This window comes from Triticum dicoccoides, chromosome 3B, assembly GCF_002162155.2.
Source record: "Triticum dicoccoides isolate Atlit2015 ecotype Zavitan chromosome 3B, WEW_v2.0, whole genome shotgun sequence".
In the NCBI taxonomy this organism is placed as follows: Eukaryota; Viridiplantae; Streptophyta; class Magnoliopsida; order Poales; family Poaceae; genus Triticum; species Triticum dicoccoides.
In genome coordinates this window covers 619,063,373-619,076,680 of record NC_041385.1, presented here as the reverse complement: position 1 = coordinate 619,076,680, position 13,308 = coordinate 619,063,373, and the positions used below count along the sequence as shown (strand labels likewise).

Here is a 13,308-nt window from a genome sequence, read left to right as displayed (position 1 = left end):
ATGTACATAATGGAGGGGCGTTACTGATAACGCCAGCTATAAGTGCCATCAATGTCCATGAAGACTACGGAGTGAATGTCCGACCCTTGTAGTTTCGTCTGACTCGTGGTCTTCATAGGTCGAGTGGTTTCTTGAGAAAATTGGGGTATCCGAGTGATATGGTTGGTCGAGTGGACTAACACTCGACGTCTTCCTTGGGTACCTCCTGTTATCTCTTGAGCTTCTTTGCTTCTAGGATAGTGACCTTGGGTAGGGCACCTAGGTCAGGCCTATGACCCTACCCTAAGTCTATATCCTCATCACATAACCCATTACGTTGTCTTCCTTGTCCAACATCAACTCTTTAGCATGTCATATTTTAATGAGTTATCACAATCATAAAAGATGTCCAAGATAGTATATTTATATGTGAGAACCTCTCTTTCTTTACTACTTCCTATTAATTACAACAATGACCAAAACTATGTTTGTCAACTCTCAACAACTTTTATTCATCATACTTTTTATATGTGAAGTCATTACTCTCCATAAGATCCATGTGATCTCTTTATTTCTTTTTGTTCTTTCTTTTTCTTTTTATTCCCTCAAGATCAAATTTAGATAATCAAGCCCTTGACTCAACACTAATATTTATTATATATAGCTCACAGACTCGATTACATAGAGGAATCATAAAGAAAAACTCAAAACTAAATCATACCAAAACTTTACTCTACTAGATCAAGATATTACCAAAAGGATAAAACTAAGAAAAAGGGTAAAGATAGGAGTGTGATGGTGATATGATACCGGGGCAACTCCCCAAGCTTGGCAGTTGCCAAGGGGAGTGCCCACACCCATGTGATTATGTCTCCTTCTTCGGAGGTGACTAAGGTGGTGGTGATGATGGATAGTCGCACATCGAGCGAAGGAGATCCTCCAGTTTGCGGATAATGCCCTTGAGTGCGGTGATATGCTCCTTCAACAAAATATTTTCACGTGTGAGATACTTGTTTTGTATGCAAGCTAACTCAATCATCTTGAAAGCTTCAATCTCAGTTGGGGTAAGAAGGTTGTGATGAGGTTGAAGGATGTCTTCTTCTTCTGCCGCCAGAGCTTGATCCTCCATGACCTTCTTGATCCTATCATCCTTGTTGATCTCCACGGGTTCTTCTCTCTTCAGTTCTATCTTCATTAGCCAAGCATCGTTGCCTTCATTGTTGGAGGAGGGTGACGATATGATGTGTGGCCTTGACAACTCTGACAGAAAATGGCTCAAAACAAAGACAGAGGATATTTGCATGATACGGTGGTCAAAACCTTCGAGAGATTATATAATGATTTTTTACCGACCAAAAGGAGTATCGTGCAAGAAAACGGAGTCCGGAGAGCACACGAGGTGCCCACGAGGCAGGGGGCGCGCCCAAGGGGGTAGGGCGCGCCCTCTACCCTCGTGGATGCCTTGTGTCCTTCACGGACTACTTCTTATTTTTCCTATTTTCTTAAATATTCCAAAATGGAGAAAAACTACTATTAGAACTGTTTTGGAGTCGGTTTACTTATCGTACCAATACCTATTCCTTTTCGGAGTCTGAAACATTCTGGGTAGTGTCCCTTACGTATTCCTCCGGGGTTACAGTTTCAATAACATTGGTTTCAACATTTATTGGATTACTTGAGATATAATGTTTGATTCTTTGACCGTTCAACACCTTCGGACTTGTGCCTTCGAAGTTGTTGATTTTTATGGCACTGGAACGATAGACCTCCTCGATAACGTAAGGACCTTCCCATTTAGAGAGGAGTTTTCCTGTAAAAAATCTAAAACGAGAGTTGAAAAGCAACACATAATCACCTACATTAAACTCACATTTTTGTATCCTTTTGTCATGCCATCTTTTAACTTTTTCTTTAAATAGTTTGGCATTCTCACAGGCTTGAGTTCTCCATTCATCAAGTGAGCTAATGTCAAATAACCTATTCTCACCGGCAAGTTTGAAATCATAATTGAGCTCTTTAATGGCCCAATATGCCTTATGTTCTAATTCGAGAGGTAAGTGACATGCTTTTCCATAAACCATTTTATATGGAGACATACACATAGGATTTTTATATGCAATTCTATAAGCCCATAATGCATCATCAAGTTTCTTGGACCAATTCGTTCTAGATCTATTAATAGTATTTTGCAAAATCAATTTAAGCTCTCTGTTACTCAGTTCTACTTGACCACTAGGCTGTGGGTGATATGGAGATGCAATTCTATGATTAACATCATACTTAGCAAGCATTTTACGAAAAGCACCATGAATAAAATGTGAACCACCATCAGTCATTAGGTATCTAGGGACTCCAAACCTTGGAAAAATAACTTCTTTAAGCATCTTAATAGAAGTGTTATGATCAGCACTACTAGTTGGAATAGCTTCTACCCACTTAGTAACGTAATCAACAACAACTAAAATATGTTTGTACCCATTATAGGAAGGAAACAGTCCATGTAATCAAAGCCCCAAACATCAAATGGTTCAATAACAAGAGAATAATTCATAGGCATTTCTTGACGTCTACTAATATTACCAATTCTTTGACATTCATCGCAAGACAAGACAAACTTATAGGCATTCTTGAAGAGAGTAGGCCAATAAAAACCGGATTGCAATACCTTATGCACAGTTCTATCTCCAATGTGGTGTCCTCCATAAGCCTCGGAGTGACACTTGCGTAGGATCTGTTCCTGTTCATGCTTAGGTACACAACATCTAATAACACCATCTACTCCTTCTTTATAAAGGTGTGGGTCATCCCAGAAATAATGTCTTAAATCATAGAAAAACTTGTTCTTTTGCTAGTACGTGAAACTAGGTGGTATAAATTTAGCAACAATGTAATTTGCATAATCAGCATACCATGGAGCAGTATGAGAAGCATTTATGACAGCTAATTGTTCATCAGAGAAGCTATCATCAATGGGTAGTGGGTCATCAAGAACATTCTCTAACCTAGACAAGTTGTCTGCAACGGGGTTCTCAGCTCCCTTTCTATCAATAATATGCAAATCAAATTCTTGTAGTAGGAGAACCCATCTAATAAGTCTAGGTTTAGCATCTTTCTTTTCCATAAGGTATTTAATAGCAGCATGATCAGTGTGAACAGTTACTTTAGAGTCAACGATATAAGGTCTAAACTTATCACAAGCAAATACAACTGCTATTTTTTTCAGTAGTAGCATAATTTCTCTAGGCGTTGTTTAGAGTTTTACTAGCATATTGAATAATATTTATTTTCTTATCAACTCTTTGTCCTAGAACATCACCTACGGCATAATCACTAGCATCGCACATAATTTCAAAGGGTAAATTCCAATCAGGTGGCTGAACAATAGGTGCAGAAATCAAAGCTTTCTTAAGTATTTCAAATGCTTCTACACAATCATCATCGAAAACAAAAGGAATATCTTTTTGTAAGAGATTAGTCAGAGGCCTAGAAATTTTAGATAAGTCCTTAATAAACCTCCTATAAAACCGGCATGACCAAGGAAACTTCTTATACCTTTAATGTCTTTAGGACACAACATCTTTTCAATAGCATCAACTTTAGCTTTATCAACTTCAATACCTCTTTTAAAAAATTTATGCCCCAAGACAATGCCTTCATTAACCATAAAGTGGCATTTTTTCCAATTCAAGACAAGATTAGTTTCTTCACATCTCTACAAAACTCGATCAAGGTTGCTCAAGCAATCATCAAAGGAGGATCCATAAACGGAGAAATCATCCATGAAAACCTCAACAATCTTTTCACAAAAGTCAGAGAATATAGCCATCATGCATCTTTGAAAGGTAGCAGGTGCATTACATAAACCAAAAGGCATACGTCTATAAGCAAAAGTACCGAAAGGGCAAGTAAAAGTGGTCTTTTCTTGATCCTATTTTGACACAGGTATTTGAGAGAAACCAGAGTAACCATCTAGAAAGCAAAAATGTGTATGTTTCGATAATCTTTCTAGCATTTGATCAATAAAAGGCAAAGGGTAATGATCCTTTTTAGTGGCTTTATTTAATTTGCGGAAATCAATTACCATCCTATAACCCGTAATAATTATTTGCAGGATCAATTCATCTATATCATTAGGAACGACAATAATACCTCCCTTCTTAGGGACACAATGAATAGGACTTACTCACTGACTATCAGCAACGGGATAAATTATACCTGCTTCCAGGAGCTTTAGTATTTCTTTTCTTACCACTTCTTTCATCTTAGAATTTAACCGCCGTTGGTGATCAACAACTAGTTTGGCGTCTTTCTCCAATTTTATTTTGTGTTGGCATAGAGTGGGACTAATGCCCTTAATATCATCAAGAGTATATCCAATAGCAGCACGGTGCTTCTTTAGAGTTTTCAATAATTTCTCCTCTTCCTGCTCAGAAAGGTTAGCATTAATAATAACAGGATATATCTTCTTTTCATCAAGATAAGCATATTTAAGAGTATCAGGTAGTGGTTTAAGCTCGAACACGGGATCACCCTTGGGTGGTGGAGGATCCCCTAGAATTTCAACAGGCAAGTTGTGTTTCAAAATAGGTCCCTGTTCAAAGAATACTTCATCTATCTCCCTTCTTTCATTCATAAACATATCATTTTCATGGTCTAGCAAATATTGTTCTAAAGGATCATTAGGAGGCACGGTAATAGAAGCAAGACCAATAATTTCATCCTTACTAGGCAATTCTTTATCATGGGGTTGTCTATGAAATTTAGCAAAATTAAAGTCATGAGACATATCCCCTAAACCAATCGTAACAATATCCGTTTCCGAGTCTATCCTAGCATTGACAATATTCAAGAATGGTCTACCAAATATGATGGGACAAAAGCTATCTTGTGGGGAACCAAGAATAAGAAAATCAGCAGGATATTTAACTTTCCCACACAAGACTTCAACATATCTAACGATCCCAACTGGTGAAATAGTATCTCTATTTGCAAGCTTAATTGTAACATCAATTTCTTCTATCTCAGCATGTGTAATATCATGAATAATTTCTTTGTATAAGGAATGAGGTATTGCACTAGGACTAGCACCCATATCACATAAGCCATGATAACAATGATCTCCTATTTTAACAGAAATAAAAGACATGCCTACAACAGGTCTATGTTTATTCTTAGTATCGGGTCTAGCAATTCTAGCAGCTTCATCACAGAAGTAAATAACATGCCCATCAATATTATCAGCCAAGAGATCTTTAACCATAGCAATACTAGGTTCAAATTTAATTTGCTTAGGTGGTGTAGGTGTTCTAGTATTACTCTTATGAACCACAGTTGAAGCTTTAGCATGATCCTTTATCCTAACAGGGAAAGATGGTTTGCTCAATATAGGTAGTAGGAACAATAGGATCATTATAAGTGATAGTCTTTTCTTCAACTTTAATATGTGCAACTACTTTCACTTCAATGGGAGGATTATATTTAAACCACTTCTCCTTAGGGAGATCAACATGAGTAGAAAATGATTCATAGAAAGAAGCTACTATCTCAGAGTCAAGTCCATATTTAGTGCTAAATTCACGAAAAGCATCGGTATCCATAAAAGATTTAACACAATCAAACTTAGGTGTCATACCTAACTCCTTACCTTCGTCGAGATCCCAATCTTCAGAGTTGCGTTTAATTCTTTCCAATAAATCCCATCTGAATTCAATAGTCTTCATCATAAAAGAACCAGTACAACAAGTATCGAGCATGGAGCGATTGTTGAGAGAAAGCCAAGCATAAATTTTTTGAATAATCATTTCTCTTGAGAGATCATGATTGGGGCATGAATATAACATTGACTTAAGCCTCCCCCAAGCTTGAGTGATGCTTTCTCCTTCGCGAGGCCAAAAATTGTATATGTAATTACGATCACGATGAACGAGATGCATAGGATAAAACTTCTGATGAAATTCCAATTTCAATCGGTTGTAGTTCCATAATCCCATATCATCACATAGCCTAAACCATGTCAATGCCTCTCCCTTCAAAGATAAAGGGAAGACCTTCTTCTTGATAACATCCTTGGGCATACCTGCAAACTTAAATAATCCACAAACTTCATCCACATAGATTAGGTGCAAATCGGGATGCAATGTTCCATCTCCTGTAAAAGGATTAGCTAGCAGTTTCTCTATCATACCCGAAGGAATTTCAAAGTAAACATTTTCAGTGGGTTCAGTAGGTTGAGGAGCAACTCTTTGCTCTACTGATCGGGGTGAAGATACCCCGAACAAGTCCCTCAAAGGATTATGTTCCATAGTAACAAGTGACAGTAAATTTCAGCACACTATATAAATTTTTCCTTACCAAGTTCCACTTACCAAAGGCACTTCCCTCCCGGAAACGGCGCCAGAAAAGAGTCTTGATGACCCACAAGTGCAGGAGCAGAAGGAAATGACAAGCGGTTTTCAGTAAGGTTTTCTCTGCAAGCACTGAGATTATCGGTAACAGATAGTTTTGTGATAAGGTAATTCGTCCCGCGTAACAAGTAATAAAAGTAAATAAGGTGCAGCAAGGTGGACCAATCCTTTTTGTAGCAAAGGGCAAGCCTGGACGAGTTCTTATATAGAGAAAAGCGCTCCCGAGGACACATGGGAATTATCGTCAAGCTAGTTTTCATCACGCTCATATGATTCACGTTCGTTACTTTGATAATTTGGTATGTGGGTGGACCGGTGGTTGGGTACTGCCCTTTCTTGGACAAGCATCACACTTATGATTAACCCCTATTGCAAGCATCTTCAACTACAAAAGAAGTATTAAGGTAAACCTAACCATAGAATTGAAACATATGGATCCAAATCAGCCCCTTACGAAGCAACTCATAAACTAGGGTTTAAGATTCTGTCACTCTAGCAACCCATCATCTACTTATTATTTCCCAATGCCTTCCTCTAGGCCCAAACAATGGTGAAGTGTCATGTAGTCGACGTTCACATAACACCACTAGAGGAGAGACAACATACATCTCATCAAAATATCGAACGAATACCAAATCCACATGACTACTTATAGCAATACTTCTCCCATGTCCTCAGGAACAAACGTAACTACTCACAAATCATATTCATGCTCATAATCAGAGGGGTATTAATATGCATTAAGGATCTGAACATATAATTTTCCACCAAATAAACCAACTAGCATCAACTACAAGGAGTAATCAACACTACTAGCAACCCACAGGTATCAATCTGAGGTTTTGGGACAAAGATTGGATACAAGAGATGAACTAGGGTTTGAGAGGAGATGGTGCTGGTGAAGATGTTGATGGAGATTGACCCCCTCCCGATGAGAGGATCGATGGTGATGATTTTCCCCTCCCGGAGGGATGTTTCCCCGGCAGAACAGCTCCGCCGGAGCCCTAGATTGGTTCCGCCAAGGTTCCGCCTTGTGGCGGCGGTGTCTCATCCCGAAAGCTTGCTTATGATTTTTTTTCAGGATAAAAGACTTCATATAGCAGAAGATGGCCACCGGAAGGCTGCCAGGTGGCCCACGAGGCAGGGGGTGCGCCTAGGGGGGTAGGCCCTGGGCGCGCCCACCCACCCTCGTGGACGGTGGATGGCCCCCTCTGGTATTTTCTTCGCTCGGTATTTTTTATTAATTCCAAAAATAAATTCCGTGGAGTTTCAGGACTTTTGGACTTGTGCAGAATAAGTCTCTAATATTTGCTCTTTTTCCAGCCCAGAATTCCAACTGCCAGCATTCTCCCTCTTCATGTAAACCTTGTAAAATAAGAGAGAATATGCATAAGTATTGTGACATAACGTGTAACAACAGCCCATAATGCAATAAATATCGATATAAAAGCATGATGCAAAATGGACGTATCACGCGCCCGCCGACTGATGTTCCTCGACGCAGCTGCTGCGGATGTTCGCCATGTTTTGCCAGGACAACAGCGACCAAGAGTTCAAGTACCTCCACGTCTTCAAGCGGATCGACAAGTGCGAGAAGTGGGTGGATGTCCGGCGCACCCTCGCCAAGGCCAAGGAGACGTACAAGCCGGACACGCCGACGTCGGGCACGACCGACGATCGCCTGGAGGGCAACAAAGGGGCCAAGAAGGCGAAACACGCCGAGCCGGCTACCGCACGTGTGCAAGAGTCTATCGAATATTGCCTCGCCGACGCCCAGACCCGGGCCGCCCTGCGGGAAGAGAAAACCGAGGTGCGGTGGTCGGCGTTGATGACGAACAACGCCGTCAAGCTCGACTTGCTCCGGACCAACGTCGCCGCGAAGAAGAGGAACACCGACCTGTCTTTTCTGATGGGCGGGGCGGACATGCTCCGGAGCGACGACGAGAAGCTCAAGGCGTGGTACCTGGTGGAGCGCGGCCTCATCCTGAACCAGATACCGTCGACGGCGCCGCCAACTCCCACGCCGCCGCCAACGCCGCCGCCAAGGCCGAGTTATGATGCCTTCGCGATGCCCAACAGGACAGAAGCCGCGCCGACGCCGCCCAGCAAAGAAGCCGTGCCGACGCCGCTCAACCCGTGCACGCCGACTCCTCCTACGTCGGAGGCCGACACCGCCGTTTGATGCATTGCCTACGCATCCTTTCTTTTTGTACACCGAACTTTTTATTTGATCGCCAGACTGTGGCAAGACGATGATCGTCGAACTGTGGCGCTGATCCCCGGACTTGTGGCGTTTTTTGGAAGCGGGAATGGATCAAGTTTGAATTTGCGACGCCTAGGGGGCGGCACCTGGGGGTGTGGCTGGGACCTAGATTGCCTCAGGGCCTAAAAACCGCCGCTCGAGCGCCTGAAAGAGCGCCAGCCTATACACTGGGGGGCCGAACGAGTGGAGATGCTCTTAGGAGGCCTTTGTTGAATGCGGACACTCAACAAAGAGCAGGACACCCGGCAATCTGATCGATTCAGATAGTGCCATGTTTATATTTGTTCATTAAAACAAAAATGCATATTTCTTTTACATATATATGAAGAATAACTATTCTATTGTGCATGGATCCACCATCGCTGCATGCTTTGAGATTCAAGTCACGTTTTTGCTGTTTTTAGAATTTGTCTGTTTCTTTTTTTTTTGGAAAACTTCCAATCTATTCATCTTCAATCATGGCAATACAACGAATATCAGAAATAAAAATTACATTCAGAATCATAGACCACCTAGCGACGACTACAAGCACCGAAGCGAGCCGAAGGCGCGCCGCCGTCATCGCCCCTCCATCGCCGGAGCCGGGCACAACTTGTTGTAGTAGACAGTCGGGAAGTCGTCGTGTTAAGACCCCATAGGACCAGCACCCCAGAACAACAACCTTCGCCGATGAAAAATAACGTAGACACGAAGGATCCAAATCGAAGGCACACGAACATAGACGAACAACGACGAGATCCGAGCAAATCCACCAAAGATAGATCTGCCGGAGACACACCTCCACACGCCCACCAACGATGCTCGACGCACCGCCGAAACGGGAGCTAGGCGGGGAGACCTTTATTCCATCTTCAGGGAGCCGCCGCCGCCGTCTCGCCTTCCTGAATAGGACACAAACCCTAACAAGATTGAAAAAAACAACTAAAAACGTAGCCCTCCCGCCGGTCCTTGCCAGGATCCACCGCGCCTCCATGGTCCTAGGGCCATCGGAGACGAGACGGACCTGCGCCGGCGCCGGCGAGAGGCACAAATCCTAACTTTCTTTTTTGAAGGAGGAGGAGGAGGAGGCCTTGCTCACGTACTATCCAAGGAATGCATCCAAGTATCCCCAGAATTTGTCTGTTTCAAAGAGTTACGTTGGTTTTTTCTTCAAGTTTCAAATTACATCTTAATGCTTCATTGTGTATAACAGTGTATCAGCAAACCCGATTCAAAACAAGTGCATTATTTTTTATTTGTGCACAACGGAACATGATGAAACACGTTGAAACAAACAAAACCGAACGAAACATTTTAGAACTAGGTAAATTTTGACAACCTAAAAAGTATGGTACGGATCTCAGAGCAATCACGAACGATGGATCCATGCACAGGATCTCCCGTGTATGACAGATAAACCACTCTTTATATTGATCCCCTCTGTAATGTTGTTCCGGGAGTATGAAGAAGGTTCTGTCCCTGCTTGGACAGGCCACTCTCATTAGCGCGTCAATAATAGTAATCGCAGAAGCCAAACGATGCATCCCTCGTGTTCGTTCGTCCCTCCTCCATTCCCAAATAGTCAACTGCATGCATGCATGCACAACCCGCGCGATCGACACCCTCCTCAGAGGCCGGCAATCTTAGGCCGTGGGACGATAATCGATGGAGCCGATCGGCGACCCGCGGGAGGGGCCGTCGACGGAGCGCGCGTTCGAGGACCAGACCATCCCGCCATGGACGGAGCAGGTGACGCCGCGCGCCGTGGTGGCGAGCCTGGTTCTGGGCGCGGCCTTCAGCGGCGTCATGATGAACCTGGTGTTCACGTCGGGGATCGTCCCCACGCTCAACATCACCGCCGGCCTTCTGGGGTTCTTCCTCCTCAAGGCGTGGACGCGCCTGCTCGACAAGCTCGGCGTGTTCTACGAACCCTTCACCCGCCACGAGAACGTCGTTGTCCAGACCTGCGTCGTCGCCTGCGCCAGCATGACCTACAGCGGTACGCCTCGCCTCGCCTGCCACGTCGATCGGTCGTCGTCCATGAATCTCTGCTCGGCCGGCCAGTCCCTTGATTTCGCGTATGTTTGCGCCCTTGTTAATTATTAGGAGGGTTCGGGTCGTACCTGCTCGCCATGGACCATAGGACGGCGGAGAAGATCAACACCGGCGAGGTCAACGGCAGAAACGTCAGCGAGCCGACGCTTCCCCGGATTATGGCCTTCTACTTTCTCATCAGCTTCGTCGGAATTCTCGCCATTATCCCCATGAGGAAGGTACCTACCTACGTGCGCCCCCAATGAGATGAAACTTGAACCGTACGTCGGTACGTTGCGCCTTAACTTACTAGCTCTCTGACGCATTCATACTGTGCCGGCCGGTTAACGTGTAGACGATGATCATCCGCCACCGGCTGACGTTTCCGAGCGGCTCAGCTACGGCTCATCTCATCAACAGCTTCCATACCCCTTACGGAGCCATGCAAGCAAAGTAAGCACGTACGGAGCTACTAAGTCACATGAAACCTAGCTACTGCTCATGCTCAACTCCGGTAGCAAGCAACAAGATAAGATAATGCTGGGTTGGGTAATCGATTGGAGTGCCTCTGTTTCTTAACACAGGAAGCAAGTGTCTCTGATGATCCACTCGTGCCTGGGAAGCTTTTTCATGTCTATCTTCCAATGGTTTTACTCCGGCGGACCGCACTGTGGCATGACCTTCTTCCCTTCGTTTGGGCTCGACGCCTTCAATCGCGGGTAACTTATCCATCCATTCTTCTACATGTCGCGCTCCAACCGAGAACTACTTGCTAGAGATGATCAGTGAGAGCTACTTGTGTTGTGTGATACTTGCATGCAGCTTCTACCTCAATTTGAACGGAACATACGTCGGCGTCGGGATGATCAGCCCTTACCTGATAAACATCTCGATGCTGGTCGGGGCCATCATCTCCTGGGGATTCATGTGGCCCTACATCGAAACCAAAGAGGGGAGCTGGTACGCCGCGGATCTCCAGGAAGGCAGTTTGCGTGGCATCAACGGGTACAAGGTGCGTAGTTTCTGATCGACCAACAGATTTCGACGTGGAGCACATGCACGCACGCTCTATTGGACTGGTGATGTAATTTCAGGTGTTTGGCGCCATAGGCATGATCCTGGGCGACGGCATCTTCCAGCTGGTGGTGATCATGGTGAGGACCCTGCAGACGATGCGGCACCACCAGCTGGAGGCGGCGGAGGCGCTGCGGTCCTTCTCCGACGCCAACGCGGTGCCGCGCAACGTGCTCAGCTTCGACGACCGGCGCCGGACGCAGGTGTTCCTCCGGGAGCACGTCCCGGGCACCCTCGCCATGGGCGGCTACGCCGCCCTGGCGCTGCTGTCCACTGTCGCCATCCCGCACCTCTACGGCCAGGTGCGGCACTACCACGTGGCGACGGCGTACGTGTTCGCGCCGCTGCTGGCCTTCTGCAACGCCTACGGCACGGGGGTGGCCGAGACCAACTTCGCGGCGCAGTACAGCAAGCTGGTGATCCTGCTGTTCGCGTCGTGGATCGGGTACGGCAACGGCGGGGTGGTGGGGAGCCTCGTCATCTGCGGCGTCGTCTCGTCCATCGTCTCCACCGCCTCCGACTTCATGTCGGACTTCAAGACCGGGTACCTGACGCTCACGTCGCCGCGCGCGCTGTTCGTGAGCCAGGTCATCGGGACCGGCATCGGCTGCGTCGTCAACCCTGCCGTCTTCACCGTGTTCCACCACTTCTACGAGGAGGCCGGGAACAAGATCTACCAGGTGCCGCTGGCCAAGATCTACCGGGCCATCGCCGTGGTCGGTGTTGGCGACCTGGACCTGCCCAGGCACTGCCTGAGCATGAGCGTGGGCTTCTTCGTGCTGGCGCTGGCGGTGTGCGCGATGCGGGAGGCGGCGGTGCATTACAAGTGGCGCGCGCGGAACTTCATCCCGAGCGTCACCGGCATGGCCATGTCGTTCCTGCTGGTGCCGGCGGTGGCCATCGACATGTGCGTCGGCAGCCTGGTGCTCTACCTGTGGACCAGGTCGGACAGGGACGGCGCGCAGGTGTTCGGGCCGGTGCTGGCGTCCGGCCTCATCTGCGGCGACGGGCTCTTCTCCATCCCCTACGCGCTGCTCGCCAGGTACGACGTCACGCCGCCCATCTGCATCAGGTTCGTCGCCAGGGAGCAGAACGAGAAGCTGGACGCCTACCTGGCCACTGTACTTGAGAAGTCCCGATGAAGGCTGCCGACACCCAACCCTTCCTGACCTGTAGATTCTGCCATGATGATACGACGACATGATCTAGTGATAGCATGTAAATTGGAACTTCTGCAATTATTGGTCGTTTGGTGTAGAATGAACAGACTTTTCAAGCATGTTGACAGTTTTCCACCATGATCAACTATGTAGTGCAAATGTACAATACAAAGTTAACTACTACTAGTAGCAAACAGTGATCGTGACCATAGTAGATCAGATGAATCAACAGATCAAGGAGGCTTGATGTGCATTTGAGGTGTGGGAATCAAGAAACAGATAGCTTTTTGAACAACAAAAAAAACCGGTGACAACTGATTTCTGCTCAGTTCACCAGCTGTTTGCGCGGCCTGACACTGGACCTTTTCTTCAGACCTCCAACACGCACTATTCTATAGAGCACACACATATCAGT

General features: G+C 45.7%; 1 protein-coding gene across 1 annotated transcript; it reads left to right on the top strand.

Moving 5' to 3' along the window:
• Positions 1-10,290: 10,290 nt before the first annotated feature.
• Positions 10,291-13,044, top strand: LOC119281673 (probable metal-nicotianamine transporter YSL18). Its single transcript, XM_037562140.1, has 6 exons — positions 10,291-10,624; positions 10,732-10,898; positions 11,015-11,112; positions 11,244-11,378; positions 11,482-11,671; positions 11,754-13,044. Exons 1-6 carry the CDS (start codon positions 10,291-10,293, stop codon positions 12,873-12,875), a joined length of 2,046 nt encoding a protein of 681 aa, XP_037418037.1. The 3' UTR covers positions 12,876-13,044.
• Positions 13,045-13,308: the final 264 nt, after the last annotated feature.

What these genes read in the sequence shown, in the direction of transcription:
- LOC119281673 (XM_037562140.1), top strand. Translation starts at nt 10,291, where the DNA reads ATGGAGCCGATCGGCGACCCGCGGGAGGGGCCGTCGACGGAGCGCGCG. An exon ending in TACGGAGCCATGCAAGCAAA is followed by an intron (nt 11,113 to 11,243) that starts GTAAGCACGTAC and finishes TTCTTAACACAG; the next exon opens with GAAGCAAGTGTCTCTGATGA. An exon ending in GTGGCATCAACGGGTACAAG is followed by an intron (nt 11,672 to 11,753) that starts GTGCGTAGTTTC and finishes ATGTAATTTCAG; the next exon opens with GTGTTTGGCGCCATAGGCAT.